Here is an 18,998-nt window from a genome sequence, read left to right on the forward strand (position 1 = left end):
TAACTATTATTTATAATTATGGAGTTCTGAATTTTTCATGTTAATATTTCAAAGATTAACTTTGAAAAGCTTAACACAAAGGGATGGTGATTCAGCTTTTTAACAATTTAAATCTGCTTCTAAGGCTTAATATTCACGAAGAAGTCGAAATTAAGTTCTTTGAAATCTTGACATTTCTTCTTTCTCCAAAAATTGTGTTTTCATGGAGTATATATTTAAACTTCAGATAGACTTGTGATGGGCAATTCATGGTATTTAACTGCACTTAAAATTTCATGCTCAAAGTTTCAGTACCAGAAACTAGCACCCATCATCTTGTTAGTAGAACACAAAATGTAAGAAAAACTGATCACTCTGAATTTTTTTTACATGAACTAAGGTAAATTTTATCTAAAAAGACCTCGAGGTTAATGAAGAAAAAAAATTGCTTGAAATATAAGAAAAAACCTTGAAATACTTCTTTTCATTGTTTTTCCTTTATTTTCTTTGTTGCTCTCTCTTTTGGTTTGAAAAATAAGATGAGAACACATCTAAATGTATCTGGAAAAAGTCTTAGGGAATTTAGCTCACTTCTTAAAAGAGAAAAGAACTAACTACATTATGTGATAAATAAAATATTTTCTATTTGAAATTCCCTTTGAATCTTTATTCTATCAAAGGCTGGAATGAAAGAAAGAGCAATGAAAACCCCATCTCTTATGATTTGTGATGACAGTAGCCATTTGTCACAGGATGGTTTTTCAGTGTTGTTTCAGTGTTATTATGATTAATAACAACATATAAGAGAATCTGTATCGTTCCCTTACAAAATCCTATGTCCAAATCAGAACTACAAAATGTTTCATATGTCTACATAGACATTTCTCAGAATTTCATAGACAACGAAATTCTACAATGTCCTTTTGTAGACTCTTTATCATTACACTAGGATCAACTGAATCCTACAACCAAAGTCCCTTTCTATACTTTAACTTGCACTAACTATGCTGTTTTAAAAACTGCTTTCAGGATGTAAGAACTGAATTATAATTAATATTTTCTAATAGGTATGCAACATGGGATTGAAAGCAAGAATAAAATTACCCATTTTTAAAAAAGAATATGATTATAGAGGAAGTAAATGAACTTTAAAATATTGTGTGAATGTCTTACAGTAAGTAACTATTAAACACAGGGCTGTATATTTAGTTATTACTTTCTGTATGTCATTTGAAAACATTTAAGTGCATTTGAATGGAAGTAGGAGTTCTTCATGTATTTGCCAGTGAGTAGTTTTTTTGTCACTTTTTTATTGCATGAAAAATATGCTTGAAAAGAGTTTCATCACCTTTTCAGTGTAAATCTATATCCCTTTCTATTTGAGAATTTCTGTATATGTTTGGATTTAAATTAAGAGCAAATTGTACTACATGCTCTAAGGGGAACATATTTTTAGAATGATTTTAAAAAATGTTTCTTACCTAATAATACCAGAGTCTTATATATGTCTCTCTGTACGTACTATAATGAATTAATGACCAAGAATACAACTGTAGATTTAAAATAAAATGAAACCAAAAAAGAAAGAATGAAAAAGATAGGCTGCATAGTGACAAAGACCGTCTCCTCTCGTGCCAGTAAAGTTCTAGCTGTTGAGCATGCTCAGACACAGGGGAGGCACTGAAGTTACTATATCAGAACTCCTTCTGAGGTTAAGGAGCATACATCTAATAACTCAATTGCTGTGAACCCGTTGTTATTTTTCTGGTATTAAGCGTCTCTTCAGCTGCAGATTGATTGCAATGTTCCTTCTACTTCATTTCATCGTTCTGATGGATGTCAAAGGTAAGGCTACTGCTTTCTTGCTTGAATGAGTGCAATTCCAAAAGAACAGAATACTTCTACTTGGTTCTATCATATTTATGATACACTCATTGCAGTGTTTGATAAACAGACATCCAGTTTGCATTGTCATTATCACTAGTTGCCTATAGTCCCATCCTAGCAATTTCTAGATGCAACAAATTTTTCATGGAAACTTGCCTTTAAATGTTGTTAAAATTGTAATAAGATAGCTTTAAAAAACAATGTTGAAGAAATCAATTATAATGGAGAAATTTTTTTTAGTATTTGAAAAAATGTATGACAATTAATAACTTAAAATTTTGCCTTATGAAATTTCAACCTGTTGAAATCTGTTCATAAATTTTATATAATTGTTAGTTGCTATGTTTCATTGTTAACATAGTTAAACTGGGAACTGCAAAGCCAAAGACAAATCTAAAAATCAGTATCTCTCCCTAAGAGCAAACCTATGTAAAATAAAATAATTAAAAATGGACAAAAGTTACCTATTCATATAATTCTATTTTCTGTTTTTTATTTTTAAACTTTTCATTTTAGCCAAACTGCGCATTTTCAAGTTGGCAGTATTTTTATTGTAAAGCTGAAAAAAAAAATAAAATTTAATCTTCCCCTGGTTTTAGAGAAAAATATAGACTTGTTTTGTTATGAGCGTGTACACTTGTAAATAATCTAGTCATCATACCCAAGGCACATTGGGTTTATTATTATTATTTTAAAATGTATTTAAGTTCATAGTCTTTCTTAAAAACTTTTGATAAACCTCTGAGACTAAAGTTAGAATTCAAAATTATTTTTCTTTTCTGAGAAATTCGTTTTAGGTTTTTAAAATGTTTAATTTTATTAAATGAAGTCAACTGAATATTTTAAATATTGAAATAAAATGCAGTATTTATGAGCAGTTATTTAAGAACTTCTAACAGATAAAAGATTTTTTAATATTTAAATTTTAGTTTGAATTTGAAATACTAAAACTTTGTTTCAGATTATTTTAAAATATTTTAATACATGTAACATGATTTTTGTCTTATATTTTAATCTTTCTTACATGAAAAGTGTTATCTAAGGAGAAACGATATATGAACTCATTTTGCATGTAATACAGTTGTAGAAAGCACTCTACTCTTTTTTTTTTTTTAATCTTTTATTTATTTATTTATTTATTTATTTATTTTTGGCTGTGTTGGGTCTTCGTTTCTGTGCGAGGGCTTTCTCTAGTTGCGGCAAGTGGGGGCCACCCTTCATCGCGGTGCGCGGGCCTCTCACCGTCACGGCCTCTCGTGTTGCGGAGCACAGGCTCCAGACGCGCAGGCTTAGTAATTGTGGCTCACATGCCCAGTTGCTCCGCGGCACGTGGGATCTTCCCAGACCAGGGCTCGAACCCGTGTGCCCTGCATTAGCAGGCAGATTCTCAACCACTGCGCCACCAGGGAAGCCCGAAAGCAGTCTACTCTTGATATAAGGTCTTCTTCCCTCAGAAGTTCATGCCCTATGCACATTTATAATATTCAATTTTTTATGAATTTTAAGGACAGACAGTTACAAAATAGGTTCTTGGATTCAACACACTTCATAGAGGTTATCTATGCCCTTAAAAAATTCTTTAATGTACAAGACTGTAACTATAGTTAACCAGTTTTAACTACTTTTGCTTATGGTAATGCATCTAATTGATTTGCCTTAGAAAAACAAAATCTTTATGAGAAGAAAAATATCTATTACTAAAATAATGTTTTAAGATTTACCACAATGTGTAATGGTGTTCTTTAAAAAAAGAAGGAAAGAAACTTTAAACATGATTTTTTTAATTTCTAAGTAAATGTCATATTTAAAATCCATAGTATCAATCTGATATTTAATTGTAATTCCCTGGAAATTTTTACTTTCTAATTTTATATTATTTTCAATTGATAATTTATATTTAAAATCATTTATTTTCAAAGTTAGATATGTTAACCAATGCTTTGCTATCTTATTCCTACTTATAAAAATAATAATAATTTGCTATATATATTAACAAAACTTCTTTCTTTTTCACAATAAAATTAGAGTTAAATTAGTTAAAGCAGTTAAAATTACACAGTTAAAGCAGTAAGGCTCTTTATCATAAACAAAGAAAAGTCATTTAGAATTATGTAAGAGTAAAAATTGCTTCTTAAATTTAAATGAATATTTGTGATAGATTCTTAGACCAGATCTAAACAAAGGGAAAAGTTAACAATTATATGATTGTCTTTTCTCTTCTGGCCATGATCACCCTTGCATGCCTAATGAATAAATGATACAACCATCTTAAGCTACAGACGTTAATTGATAAGTAAAGATAACATGTCTTATTATCACTTTTTTCATGTATTTTATCATCCATTTATTCACTGGGTGTCCTTGTTAACCAGCTTCAAACTCCCTCCAAAAAAAAGTTTTTTATGGACTAATTATGAACAATATTGCAAACCAAAAAACATGGGCTTATATGGGAAACTGAAAGCGTGAAGTATTGAGAATGCTACTGGATAACTACCAGTTGCTACTTACTCAAATAATTTGCTAACCTTGAAAAAGGTAGTCATCAAAAGCAGGGCTAGAGCAGCATTTGGACGTGAACAGTATTTGACTGCCCCCTAATGGACTAGTTCAAATCTCATCTTGGTCCTTTCTCAGTAACGTCAGTTCGACTTGGATGCTGTGACTTAAGAAAACGTTTCTGAACTAAATTTTAATTTCACACAATTATATCCATGCTGCCGATAGCTGTGAAAATCAATTATATTGCAAGACAGTCATACTGAGAGGCTAAAGCAGCACCACTAATGAAAAAGAAACTCACCTGCTTCAGGGCTGAATGGAGCCTGCTGTGAGGGAAGAGGAAAAATATCAGAAACCCAGAAGTTAAGGCCATTTGAGATAAGTTATCTTTAAAGGCACTAACTAAATACATCTCACAACAGATGTTTATTCATTTGTTCATCTTACTGTGAATGAATATGACCAGATGCAATAAAAGAGTTTTAAGGACTCTCACTTGAAGTGACAAAATTGGCTGTCACCTGAATTTTAAAGACGAAAATGGGGATGTTGCTTCAAATAAACTGATGTTGAAAAATGGCACATTCGTCCTAAGAAATTGTGGCTTGAATAAAATTCAATTAACTAAGAATAGTTTTTGTGTACATAGTTATATGATGATAAATGCACAGACTTTTTAGGAGTATATATATGTTTGAGAACCCAAAACAGCTTGGTTTCCTTGTTTGGTAAAAATGTAACTTACCATTCATCAGGCAAAATGAATGTGCTTGGTTTATATAAGAAATCACAGTGGAGGGCTGCCCTGGTGGTGCAGTGGTTAAGAGTCCGCCTGCCAGTGTGGAGGACATGGGTTCGAGCCCTGGTCGGGGAAGAGCCCACATGCTGCAGAGCAACTAAGCCCGTGCGCCACAACTCCTGAGCCTGCGCTCTAGAGCCTGTGTGCCACAAGTACTGAGCCTGCACGCCACAACTACTGAAGCCTGTGCACCTAGAGCCCATGCTCCGCAACGGGAGAAGCCACTGCAATAAGAAGCCCGCGCACTGCAACGAGGGGTGGCCCCTGCTCGCCACAACTAGAAAAAGCCCATTCACAGCAACGAAGACCCAACGCAGCCAAAAATTAATTAATTAAAAAGAAATCATAGTGGAATTAGAGGAAACATTTTAAAGTGCTTTGTTCACATGCATCAATTCTTCATCCCTATAATTCTAGATGTTGTGTATGTATAGAAAAAAACTAAGCTTGCAATAAATATTGTTCTCATCAGTGGTATATCACTTTCTTTTTTGTTTTTTGCCCAGGGAAGTTCTGTGTTAATAGAATATGTTTGATAAGGGGAAGATAATGTTATCTCCCAGTTCCCCAGGTATGAATTCTTTCTTTTTTGGAGGCCTGGACATTTTCATGAAGTTGGAGGGATTTTTCTCCTGCACATGTCTCCCTATGAGTGGTCTCAGAAATGCCTCAACAGAGTGCATTGGAGTGTTCAGTTCTGAGCCGTAGTTTATGAGTATCTCAGAGATTTTACCTTGTGGGTGATCCAGTTCCAAATCTCATGCTCAGTTTGCAGAGATACCACCACTGCTTTCCCTACTGGCCGTGGGCAAGGGGCAATATTCAAATCACAACCTTAGGTGGTCAGCAGAGGCATTTCATCCCCCATGCATTGTTAGGGGCTCTGTCCCAGCAGGTAGCTTCATGTAGGTCCCAGACTCTGCTGGTCAGGCTGCATTCAGCCACTTTCTCAAACAGGCATGGGAGCCAGATCTAACTGCTCATCCAGTCTAGGCTCCTGTCAACCAAGTGGGCTTAGCTCCTCTCACAACAGCAGCTTTTTCTCTGTTCATGTTCTGTGGAGATTCTCTCTTCAATAAACTAAATATTTCAGTGAAAAAACATAGTAACAGTCTTCTCTATCTTTGGAAAACTAAATGTTGTGGGAAACATTTTCAGGATTTGCTCACAATAGATCATCTTTGACCCAAAGCTCAGAAAAGAAGGTAGTTTTTAATTCTTCAGATTTTGCTTAATCAGAGATTGGACATGAAAGGGCATACACACCAGAGATTTGAAATCATGAAGTAGAGTGTTACACAGCGGAAGGGGTTAGGATAGGAGAGGTAGCAGAGTGGCAAGGATGCTAGATTTAGGGGTGAGCGGACCTGTGTTCAAGTCACAGCCCTGATCCTCTGAAGCCTTTGACCTTCAGCATACCAGAGAACCTCTCAGCCATAGGCAAACATCAGTGCAATTATTGAATTGCTAAGAATCACTTGTGATGATGGTAAAGAAATAGATTCTAGGACTCTAGCCCCCCCCCATAGATTTGATAAGTCTAGGGTGGGGTGTGGGACTCTGTACATTTAAGAAGCATTCTAGGTGGTCTGATGAATCTGCCCCATAGGTCACACCTCTGGAAACACTGGTATTGCAGTTAGCACATCAAAATATGAGTAGGCTTTTTTTTCTGTAAGGGAGGCTAATTCCTTGTTATACTCTTTGTGCATACCAGGATTGCTAATTGGATTCACTTGGATTATTTGACATGTTAATACTACCTGAAAAGTCTTCTTTTTTCAATTTTGGGGGTTATAAAGACAAATTAAGTATTCGGCAAGGGAATAGCTGATCTAATGATCAATATACTGACTCAATGGACAGTAAAATTCAAAAAAGTATAATTAATACATAAGTTTACCTATAAAGTAGTCTTGATGCTAATTACCACTCCCTCCTTAAGAAATAAGAAATTAGTAAACCAACGACACAATGGTTTTGCTGAGTACACAAGAAATTAAAGATGATACAAACAGAGGGAGAGATATACCATGTTCTTGGATTGGAAGAATCAACATTGTGAAAATGACTACTACCCAAAGCAATCTACAGATTCAATGCAATCCTTGTCAAACTACCACTGGCATTTTTCACAGAACTAGAACCAAAAATTTCACAATTTGTATGGAAACACAAAAGACCGTGAATAGCCAGAGCAATCTTGAGAAAGAAAAACGGAGCTGGAGGAATCAGGCTCCCAGACTTCAGACTATATTACAAAGCTACCATAATCAAGACAGTATGGTACTGGCACAAAAACAGAAATATAAATCAATGGAACAGGATAGAAAGCCCAGAGATAAACCCACGCACATATGGTCACCTTATTTTTGACAAAGGAGGCAAGAATATACAATGGAGAAAAGACAGCCTCTTCAGTAAGTGGTGCTGGGAAAACTGGACAGCTACATGTAAAAGAATGAAATTAGAACACTCCCTAGCACCATACACAAAAATAAACTCAAAATGGATTAAAGACCTAAATGTAAGGCCAGACACTATCAAACTCTTAGAGGAAAACATAGGCAGAACACTCTGTGACATAAATCACAGCAAGATCCTTTTTGACCCACCTCCTAGAGAAATGGAAATAAAAAGAAAAATAAACAAATGGGACCTAATGAAACTTAAAAGCTTTTGCACAGCAAAGGAAAACAACACGAAAAGACAATCCTCAGAATGGGAGAAAATATTTGCAAATGAAGCAACTGACAAAGGATTAATCTCCAAAATTTACAAGCAGCTCATGCAGCTCAATATCGAAAAAACAGCCCAGTCCAAAAATGGGCAGAAGACCTAAATAGACATTTCTCCAAGAAGATATACAGATTGCCAACAAACACATGAAAGGATGCTCAACATCACTAATCATTAGAGAAATGCAAATCAAAACTACAATGAGATATCACCTCACACCAGTCTGAATGGCCATCATCAAAAAATCTACAAACAATAAATGCTAGAGAGGGTGTGGAGAAAAGGGAACCCTCTTGCACTGTTGGTGGGAATGTAAATTGATACAGCCACTATGGAGAAGAGGATGGAGGTTCCTTAAAAAACTAAAAATAGAACTGCCATACGACCCAGCAATCCCACTACTGGGTATATACCCTGAGGAAACCATAATTCAAAAAGAGTCATGTACCACAATGTTCATTGCAGCTCTATTTCCAATAGCCAGGACATGGAAGCAACCTAAGTGTCCATCATTGGATGAATGGATAAAGATGTGGCACATATATACAATGGAATATTACTCAGCCATAAAAGAAACAAAATTGAGTCATATTTAGTGAGGTGGATGGACCTAGGGTCTGTCATATAGAGTGAAGTAAGTCAGAAAGAGAAAAACAAATACCGTATGCTAACACATATATATGGAATCTAAAAAAAAAAAAAATGTGGTTCTGATGAACCTAGGGACAGGACAGGAATAAAGACGCAGATGTAGAGAATGGACTTGAGGACACAGGGAGTGGGAAGGGTAAGGTGGTACGAAGTGAGAGAGTGGCATGGACTTATATACATTACCAAATGTAAAAATAGATAGCTAGTGGGAAGCAGCCACATAGCACGGGGAGATCAGCTCGGTGCTTTGTGTCCACATAGAGGGGTGGGATAGGGAGGGTGGGAGGGACACTCAAGAGGGAGGAGATATGGGGATATATGTATATGTATAGCTGATTCACTTTGTTATAAAGCAGAAACTAACACACCATTGTAAAGCAATTATACTCCAATAAAGATGTTAAAAAAAAAAAAGTAAAGGAGAACTGCTCACTGGCTATGCTTGATCTGAAATCACTTTGAATGACTTTTCATTTTCAATACTATATAGTATACCATTGATAAATATACCACAATTTTTATCCACTTTATTTTTTTCAAGGACGTTTGTATTGTTTCCAGTTTGGGGCTATTATAAATAATGCTTCTGTGAATATTGCCGTCTGTCTGAGTCTCTTGGTGCACATGTGCATGCATTTCTATGGGTATGTACCGAGAACTAAAACTGCTGACTCATAAGGTTCTCAATCGTCAAGTTTAGTAGATAATGACAAACTATTTTCCAAAGCAGTTGTTCCAGTTAACACTTCTATCAGTGCAGGAGAGTTTGCATAGCTTGACATTCTCACCGGTGTATTATTGGTAGTTTTTTAAATCATACGTAACCATACTGGTCATTTGTTTTTGCATATGGTAATTTGCATTTCCCTGACTACTAATTAGATTTATTCCTTTTCAGATGTTTTTGGCCATTTGGATATCCTCTTTTGTTTAGTGTCTATTCAAGTCTCGCCCATTTTTCTATTTACTGTTTATCTTTTCCTTATTAATTTGTAGGACTGACCTCTCTCTCTCTTTCTCTCTCTCCTAATTACAAAACTTTTTGCAAACATCTTCTACTCTGAGGCTTGCCTCTACATATTCTTAATGGTGACTTTGTTTTATTTTTATTTTTCGGTTAACAGAAGTTCTGAATTTTAATATAGTCTAATTTAGCTATCTTTTATGATTAATGCTTTCATTTTTTGTTTTGTTTTGTTTTTTCCCTTAAAATCCTACCCTAAAGTGATAAGTCTTTTCTCCTATATTATCTTCCAGAAACTATTGTTTCACCTTTAATCTTTAGATCCATAATCTACTTAGAGGTGACTAACCCCCACTACTGCTCTGCAGTGCCACTTGGTCCTAAATCAAATGTCCGTGTGTATCTGTATTTTTCTGAACTTTCTGAATTATTGTATCATTATCATAAGTCCTGATATACAGGTAAACAGTTCTCTCACCTTGTGTTCCTTCTTCAAGACACAGCTAGTTCCTCCCGTCCTTTATCGTCACCATATGCCTTGGAGAAACAGCTTATCCATTTCTACGCACACATACCTATACATGTACACTCCTGGATTCTTATTGGAATTGCTGTGAACCCATAGATCAATTTGAGAAAAGAATTAACTCCATTTATTTAGGTCTTTTTTTTTAAATGTCAGCTTTTCAATTATATATATATAAAGCTGTTTTTAAAACAATATTTATTTATTTTTATTTATTTATTTTCTTTATTTTTTTGGCCGTGTCGGGTCTTAGTTGCGGCACATGGGATCTTCGTTGTGGTGCTTGGGCTTCTCTCTAGTTGTGGCGTGCAGATTTTCTCTCTAGTCGTGGCACGTGGGCTCCAGGGCACATAAGCTCTGTAGTTTGTGGCACACGGCTGTCTCATTGAGGCACGCGAGCTCAGTAGTTGTGGCACTCGGGCTTAGTTGCCCCGGTGGCATGTGGGATCTTTGTTCCCCGACCAGGGATCGAACCCGTGTCCCCTGCATTGGAAGGCGGATTCTTTACCATTGGACCCCCAGGGAATTCCCCAGTTTGCGAGCATTGCCTCCATTTATTTAGGTCTTTAATGTCTATCAATAATTTTATATACTTTACATAAATGTCTTGCAGGCTTTTGTTCGATGTATTCCTAAATATGACACAGTTGATGCTATAGTAAAAATATTTTTTAAACATTTCACTTTCTAATTGTTTGTAGATGATATATAGAAATTAAATTGATTTTACAGAAACCTTGATAAACTCTATAGCACTAATAATTTATTATTTTGGATTTTTTATGTTCACCCTCATATCATTCATGAATGATGACAGTTTTATTTCTCACAACTTGTATATGATTGATTTGCTTGCCTTGCCTCACTACATTTGCTAAGTCCTCCACGACAGCCTTGAAAAGATGTAGTAATGATGGACATCACTGCCCTGATCCCAACCTCAAACTAAACGTCTTCAAAAAGTTACCATTAAGTATATTATATGCTATGGGTTTTTATTATAGAATATTTAAATATTTTATATAGAATATTCTAAAAATAGAATGTTTTCTATTTTTAGTTTGCATAGTTATTTTAAAGTCAGGATCAGATCGTTTCCTCTCTGGAGCCTCTGTTGTAAGCAAAGTTAAAGACAAGTGACAAACTGGGAGAAAATATTTGTGAGTTATGGAACAGAGGGCTAACTGCCCTGAAGAATTCTGGTCAACTTTGCCAGATTTGGTTTTCTCACACATAGTTCCATACACTGTGTTCCAGGCCACTGCTGTCAGGAATGAAAGTTTCAGCAGTCCGTGAGCAAAAAAATAAGTTAGTTTTTTTGTAAAGCTAAATGTATTCCTTTCAAAGGATTGTCTTTTCTTCTGTGCATATATTCTCTCAAATTTTTAGCAATAAAATACTGTTTTTTTAATAATCATTATTATAATAGTGGTAATTTAGGTTTTTTTAATGTTCTTGTTTGACAAACTAAAATACTAGTAACTCTTTGCAGGTCCCTCTAAATTCTCTAATTGATTTGATTCTGACCCAATGCATATCAGTGACATTCAGTATATTGACAAAGAAAAAAAGAGCCAATGCATTAAGGAGATGGGTGGGAATAGAGACAGGGCCTTTAGAGAGCGTGGAGAAGAAGGAAGTAAACCAGGGCAGTGAGACATCACAAAGCCAAGGGAGAAAAGGTTTCAACCTGGTGACTGTGGTTGGCTGTGTCAAATGCTGCAGAGAACTAAGTAAAATGAAGACTATAAAATATGTCTGGTGTTAGTAACAAAGAGGACATGAGTGATTCCAGTGGGAAGAGTTTCAGTGGAGCAGCAAGGCCAAGACTGAATGCTGTGAACTGAAGAAAGAAAGGGTGGTGAGGAAGTGGAAACATTGACTAGTATGATTTTTCTGAGAAATTTAACTTTGAAGAGAGAAGGGTGTCTCAGTTCCAGTGTGACTATAATAGGATTTGGGTTGGTTAGTTGATTGGTTGGTTGCTTGCTTGCTTGCTTGACTGGTTAGTTGGTTGATTGATTTGTTTGTTTTGAAGATGGGAGATGATTGAATAAGATTAATGTGAACAGAAAAACCAGTGGAGAGACAGGAATATTGGAAATACAGGAGAGAAAGGAGATAATGGAGAGAGATTTTGAGAAGAGGCGATGAAGTGGAATATAGAACACAGACGGGAGGCTTTCCCACGGGCAGGAAGGGAGCCCATCAACCTTTGTGCATCATAAAATAAGCATCCGGGGCCTCAGCCTTGTACTGTGCAGCCACAGCTCAGCACTAGCAGCTGTGTGAACAGTGCCCCATACTTGTGCGAGGTACATCCTGCCCAGTCATACGCAGCAGCCTAGGATACAAGTAAATATGTAAGTTGATTTGACTAGAATTTGAGAGAATTACCACCAAGAAGAACAGCCAGTGAAAGTCCCTCGAGAGAGAGCAGTCAACCACTCAGAGAGGAATTGGAAGAGAGAGACGTGAAAGGAAAAAGCTATCATCTTCTCTCCTCTCCACATTTCTCATGCCAAGTTTCTGTCAGGTTTCACCCTGTCTGTTTCATAATCACCCTTTCCATGTTCTTCTTCCCTTCATCCACCACAGTGTTCATTCTCTGAGTTCATTGTACACAGGCAGATTTTAGGAAGAAGCCAGTCTTTCAAACTCATGGCAGAACAAAATAGGAATTTAAATACTAAAAGACAAGATATGAACCTAAAAGAATGCATCCCTTAAAATGAAGCTTAAGCAGTTTACTGGTCAGTAGAAATGTTTTGGGAAAAGAAATCTTTCTTGTGCCTGCATATACCTTAGAACCCACCAAGAACCATGGTGTTCAGTTTGTGACCCACATAAAAGCACCCAGCCAAGGGGGACATAGGATGGAAATCCATCCCTGGTGAGGATGATGTTGGCAATTTAAAATTCTTTTTTTTTCCGATTTAAATCAACACGTATTGAACCTATACTGTGTCCCACATAGTTAAGCAGCATTTCCCCAAATCTGTCCAAGCATTGGGCAGTAGTCTGAAGAGGGAGATGGGGTGATGGTTTCTGCAGAAAATCTGTGAGTAGGATCCTGAAGGGCATTCACCAGTCAGAGGTGGTGGGTTTGTCTCAGAAGAACACTGCAGAAAATAGGGGCTTAGAGAAAGTCAGTTAAGGTAGGAATCTTTGAAATGGGAGGAAGTTGGGGGAAATGTGTGCATGCAACTGGATCTGAATTCTACACATACTGATATGGCCACACAATATTGTCATAGCTGGGAGGACTGAACAGTAGCATAAAGGGACAAGATTTCTAACTTCAAAAAACAACCACCAAGAGGGTAATTTCTCTCCACTCACCTTAACATAACCACTTTTTAAGGCAGACTTTACTAGTTTCCTTAAAACAAATAATAAATTGGGTGCCCTAGAAAGGTGAGGTTTTAGTGGCGCTCAGACTCTTCCCAGAAGGAGGGGGGCGTCCAATAGGTGGACTCAGCGAATGACCTGGATTCACCTTTGCTTCACTGAGTAGCGCTGCTGCCCCTCTTGGAGATCCTGCCACCTGAGCTCCGGGTGGGAATGGACGTTGTCTGCCTTGTTGAGGTAGCACGTAGTACGCACTCAGCTAAAATTTCCTAGATGTTAAATGAATGTTTCTTCCTGTGCTGCAGTAACTGGCTCTTTAGAGTAAATGGCAGAGGCTCCCCTGCATCTGAACTGGATTGAACTCCACTAGGAGCAGTGCACGCTGGGAAATGGCCTCACTGGCCAGGATCCTCTGGGCTCCCTGTGGGTGGTGGGACCTTCATCCCTGGCAGGGCTGTGGAGAGAGTCTCAGCCAGAAAACCAGGCTGAGACGATAAAGGCTTTCTTCAGCTTCATGCAGGACAAGCATTGGCAGAGAATCAGAGAAAGCGGAGAGGGTCTTGCTCACCTCCATCGATTCTCAAACTGAGCACCTGTAAGATCATCCTCACCAGTAGTTTCCCAACAAGGAAAGGGTTTGTGGGCAACAAAGTATGTTCTTAGGCAGCGGTCAGTTGGTTTCCAAAAGCTATCAAGGAGTCATTTTAGAATCCCTTTGCACAGATATGTCCAGAACATTGACCAGAAGAGAGACGAGAAAGACCATGATGGAGAAATTTTCTTTCATATGTTCAGACCTCCTCTCAGCCGTGTGTTTGACACAGGTCCCTTAGAAACTGCTGCAGAAACTACTGGCACAGCTTGTATGTAGGCATCCTCCGTTTTTATAATCCCCGAGTTTCAGTAAAACTATCTCCACTTCCACAGATGGCAGGAAGAATAGACAGCATACTATGCTGTCTACAGATGGGTATTGATTCTTTTTCAGTATGCGCCAAATACAGCAAGGATTCTTAATCATTTTCTAAATTGTATAATAACCGAATGATAAATGGTAAATACCTTGAAGACTAAAAAATACTTTCTCATCAAAATAAAAACATTAGGGCTTCCCTGGTGGCGCAGTGGTTGAGAGTCTGCCTGCTAATGCAGGGGACACGGGTTCGCGCCCTGGTCTGGGAGGATCCCACATGCCGCGGAGCAACTGAGCCCGTGAGCCACAACTGCTGAGCCTGCGCGTCTGGAGCCTGTGCTCCGCAACAAGAGAGGCCACGATAGTGAGAGGCCCGCGCACCGCGATGAAGAGTGGCCCCCGCTTGCCGTAGCTAGAGAAAGCCCTAGCAGAGAAACGAAGACCCAACATAGCAATCAATCAATCAATAAATAAATAAATCTTAAAAAAAAAAAAAAAAAAAAGTTTAAAAAATAAAAACATTACCCTGCAACTATGGGAATTCTACATTTTTAAAGGGGCTATTCCTTCAACTCTTCTTTTATTCCTAAATGACCCATTAATTCATTTGTTCATTAAAAAAATTTTATTGAGTACCAAGTAAGTACAAGGCACTAGGTTAGACAACTGGGATTTAGGATACAGAAGGCAAGGGGTAGGTAGGGAATAGATTTTATTTATTTATTTTCCTTCCACATAAAATTTATACCTTGAGTTGTTTTCAGGAATATTCCATTCTGGGGTGAAAATGGAGAATTTTGAGAGATACAGTTGGTAGGTGCTGTTTGTACATGGGCAGTCTTTCTCCTCCGCTTCCTTCACCCGTACTTGCTAGGTGAAACCCATTTTTTCCCCAGGGAAAAGGAAATCATCTTGATCCTTCTTGTCTGTGACACTTGACTGTTTGTCTCCCTCGCAATGAGTCTGCATCTGTGAGGATGCACATTTAGTTGAGTCCAGCCCTCAGAGAACTCAAGGTTATCTTCATGATAAGACCCTATAATGGAAGACAATATGCCACCTTCAAAGTGTCTTACACAGCCTCAGTTTTCTGTTTCAAAATTGTCTTTAATCAAATGAGTAACCACCTCTTCTAGATCAATAAAAAATATTATTAGGAAGTTGTAAGGACATTTTTGTTGCTTAATCATTTACAACCCCTCTTCAGCTTTCAAAAGAGATTTGAGGCTACTTAAAATAGAAACCATATATGTCACATGGCTTTTAATTTTTTTTTTTTAACTTTTTTGTTTGGGTTTATTTATTTAGTTATTTAGTTATTATTTATGGCTGTGTTGGGTCTTCGTTTCTGCGCGAGGGCTTTCTCCAGCTGCGGCAAGTGGGGGCCACTCCTCATCGCGGTGCACGGGCCTCTCACCATCGCGGCCTCTCCTGTTGCGGAGCACAGGCTCCAGACGCGCAGGCTCAGAAACTGTGGCTCACGGGCCCAGTTGCTCCGCGGCATGTGGGATCTTCCCAGACCAGGGCTCGAACCCGTGTCCCCTGCATTGGCAGGCAGACTCTCAACCACTGCGCCACCAGGGAAGCCCCAACATGGCTTTTAAAATTGAATAACATGAAGAAGTTGGAGAAACTTTATTATAGTCCTATTATTTCTTTTCATAGAAGTCATATAAAAAGATCATGCAATGCTAAGGCACAGCAACCTTCCATTAAAGTCCTATTTTTTCACTTTGCATTGAAATTGCCTGTATGCCAACATTAACCAAGGGTCTACCGTGGGCCAGGCACTCTTCAGCACTTCACAAGCACTAACTTGTCTGGTTCCTGGGATATTATCATTACCCCTATTTTAAATATGAGAAAACTAAAGTTTAAAGAGGTTAAGCAGCTTGCTCGAAGTCACACAGCTTGGGAGTGGCAGAGAGAGTTACAATCTGGGTCTGATGGTCTCCAGAGGACTTCATTACTAATGAATATTTTAAAATAGCGGGTCCCATGCCATTAGTGGCCCGTGAGATCAACTTAGTGACTTGTGATGCCTTTTCAACTGAATAAGATAGAATAGCAATGATCAGAGTTCATCCGCTGTAGTAAAAGGTAAGTAATATTTCAAGAAATTTTGCTTTCTGTGTGTGTGTATGTGTGTGTGAGTTTGTATACCAGACTGTGATGTGATACCAAATTTACTTCTAACTGTGAGTTACTATTTTAAACAATTCTAAAGCTGCTACACTAAGGAATACTGACCCTTATTCATGTTCCAAACACAGGAGGACAGCTAGTTTTTGTAAACCTGCCCTCTGTAGAAATCTTTATAGGAAGTTAAGAGAGTTTACAGTCTATGACTCAGCATGACTCTCCCTGTGTGAACAGGCTTAACAAGCCAAACCCCAGAGCCACACAGCAGAGAGTTTTCCTAAAATAGTCAGACCTGACTGGTCTTACGCCCAATTGCTCATAGTAAATCATTCATCGACCCCTGCAGCAGAAGCAGAGAAAATAGTTCTTGCTTTTGTAAAAACAAAAATCCAGTGGGTAGAAAAGAATCCGAGGGCCACACTCGCCACTCAGGGAAGGCCTAGTGGATGCAGCAGCAGCTTTCATGGGAGAACGGACACTGCTTCATCTGGCTGTCCCCAGGAGAGGGCCAGATGCTGCGCTTTTATGTGTTTGCTGGATCTTCAGGGTCATCATGACCAAAGGACTAAAGCTCAAAAAATCAAATAACCTACTCATCCTCTCTAACAATATCACTAAAAGCTTGGCATGCACCGTAACTCAGACATAGCTTTAGTGCCTGTAGCAAACCCCTGCCCTTTTACAAACGGCATGATTCGTTAAACAAGGAAGGCCAGCAGCCTTCACCGACTTTAGGAGAGCCTGGTGATCCGTCTGGTGGGAGAACACCTCAGTGCAAGGCAGCATTTGCTTGGAGGGCCCAGACCTCGCCAGGGTGTTTTCCCAAGAACCAGAGTAGAAGTGCCTTCATATTCTCAGCCTTCATTCCTCATCTTTACGTGGGGATAATAACACCAACAACACAAAGTTGCTGTTAGGAGTAAGTGAAATAATTAGGAAACACCCAGCACGCAGTAGAAGATGCTCCTCGAAGGTTGATTCTCTGGTCCTCTGCAGTATTAAAAAGCCCCGTAACCCCCAACCCAAGAAAATTCCTGGCCATGATGCCACCTTCAGTGGTGCGGTTAGGAAAACTTTGCCAACAGCCCTCGTTCCCTTCTATTAGTCATGATGAGTCTATACTGAGTAGACTACTACACTACTCTCTGCCTGAGTCTACACTCTCCTTAAATCTGTTTCTGTGAAGTTTCATCTTGCACTCCTTCCCCCCCCCCCACTCACATTTTATACCCTTGACTCATTTATTTTGCAGCTGGAAGTTTGTACCTCTTAATCTCCCTCACCTATTTCTGTCCAACCCATACTCCCTTTTTTTTAAAAAAATACATGACTTCCAAATTTTTACTAGAGTATTTACAAAAACACCCACATCTCTTTATTTTCTGGAAAGTACTCTTTCAAAATTAAAAGAGTGTCTCTTGCATCTAAAATTCTGGAATTTCTTTGGTCATCCTATCCACAGATACAGTAACTTTGTAAATGTTAATTCTCTTTCCTTTCTGTGCTTTCTCATTCAACCCAGCAGTTGCTCAACTCTCATTCATTTTCTCTTACTTTCCCAGCACAAGAAGACTATTTTTAATTCATCCTCATAGAGGACTTATGCTCCTTGAAATGCGGGTTCCTGATTCCCCCGAGCAAGATGGTTAAAAATGGGCCTCTGGGGTCAGAGGGATGATTCAAATCTACCTGTGTGATTTTGCATTCAACTTCCCTAACCCTGAAATAGGAAGGATACTATCACCCACACATAGACTTGTTGAAAGAATAACTGAGATTAACCACTGTGCAAACTACCTGGCACACAGTAAGCCCAATGAGTGTTAGATGTTATTACTCAGTATTATCTCTCCTTTTTCCAGTGCGGTTCTGGATTTCACTGCCATGCACACTTAAACTCTCCTTTTGCATGTGTATTTTCATTATGTCACCTCAAATCCTCCTTATAAACGATTAATAAGTAAATAAATCCACCTATTTGGTCCTGTTAGCTCATGGTTTTACCTTTTTGTTTCCAGGAGTGAACAGGTCTTTAATTTCATACAAAAGTAGGACAATTGATTTGGTTTTGTTTACCGTTGCCTTCCTGAAGCAAATTCAAAGTGAGCCTTGATTCCACTCTTGGTGTAACTGGTGTTTGGTATGATTGTGATTATTTTAAATGTTATGAACATTAAATATTATTTTAAATATTATGAACATTTTTCAGAGAAACTGTACACTAAGAATAACGCCAGACAAACTCAACTCATAGTGTTTTGTGAAAATTAAATGGGATAACACAAAAAGAGTTTGGCCATATTAACAATTTCTTCCCATTACGTAAGACTTCTATCCCCTCTTTCACATAGATTTTGCACTGACCGAAGGAAGTACAATCACTCCTTTGTGCCCAAAAGGATATTTTCCCTGTGGGAACCTGACCCAGTGCTTACCCCGTGCGTTTCACTGTGACGGCGTGGACGACTGCGGGAACGGAGCTGACGAGGAGAACTGTGGTGAGTCCTGGGCTCGGCTCCATACGGACACCACCCCTTGTGAACCT

General features: G+C 38.1%; 1 protein-coding gene across 1 annotated transcript in view; it reads left to right on the forward strand.

The window, feature by feature from the left end:
• The first annotated feature begins 1,811 nt into the window (after positions 1–1,811).
• RXFP2 (relaxin family peptide receptor 2) overlaps positions 1,812–18,998 on the forward strand; it is a 65,827-nt gene continuing 48,640 nt past the window's right edge. Inside the window, exons 1-2 of the mRNA XM_059903406.1 lie at positions 1,812–1,824; positions 18,781–18,951. Coding sequence (XP_059759389.1) covers positions 1,812–1,824; positions 18,781–18,951 — 184 coding nt within the window. The remainder of the gene's footprint in view (positions 1,825–18,780; positions 18,952–18,998) is intronic.

Source organism: Balaenoptera ricei, chromosome 18 (assembly GCF_028023285.1).
Source record: "Balaenoptera ricei isolate mBalRic1 chromosome 18, mBalRic1.hap2, whole genome shotgun sequence".
In the NCBI taxonomy this organism is placed as follows: Eukaryota; Metazoa; Chordata; class Mammalia; order Artiodactyla; family Balaenopteridae; genus Balaenoptera; species Balaenoptera ricei.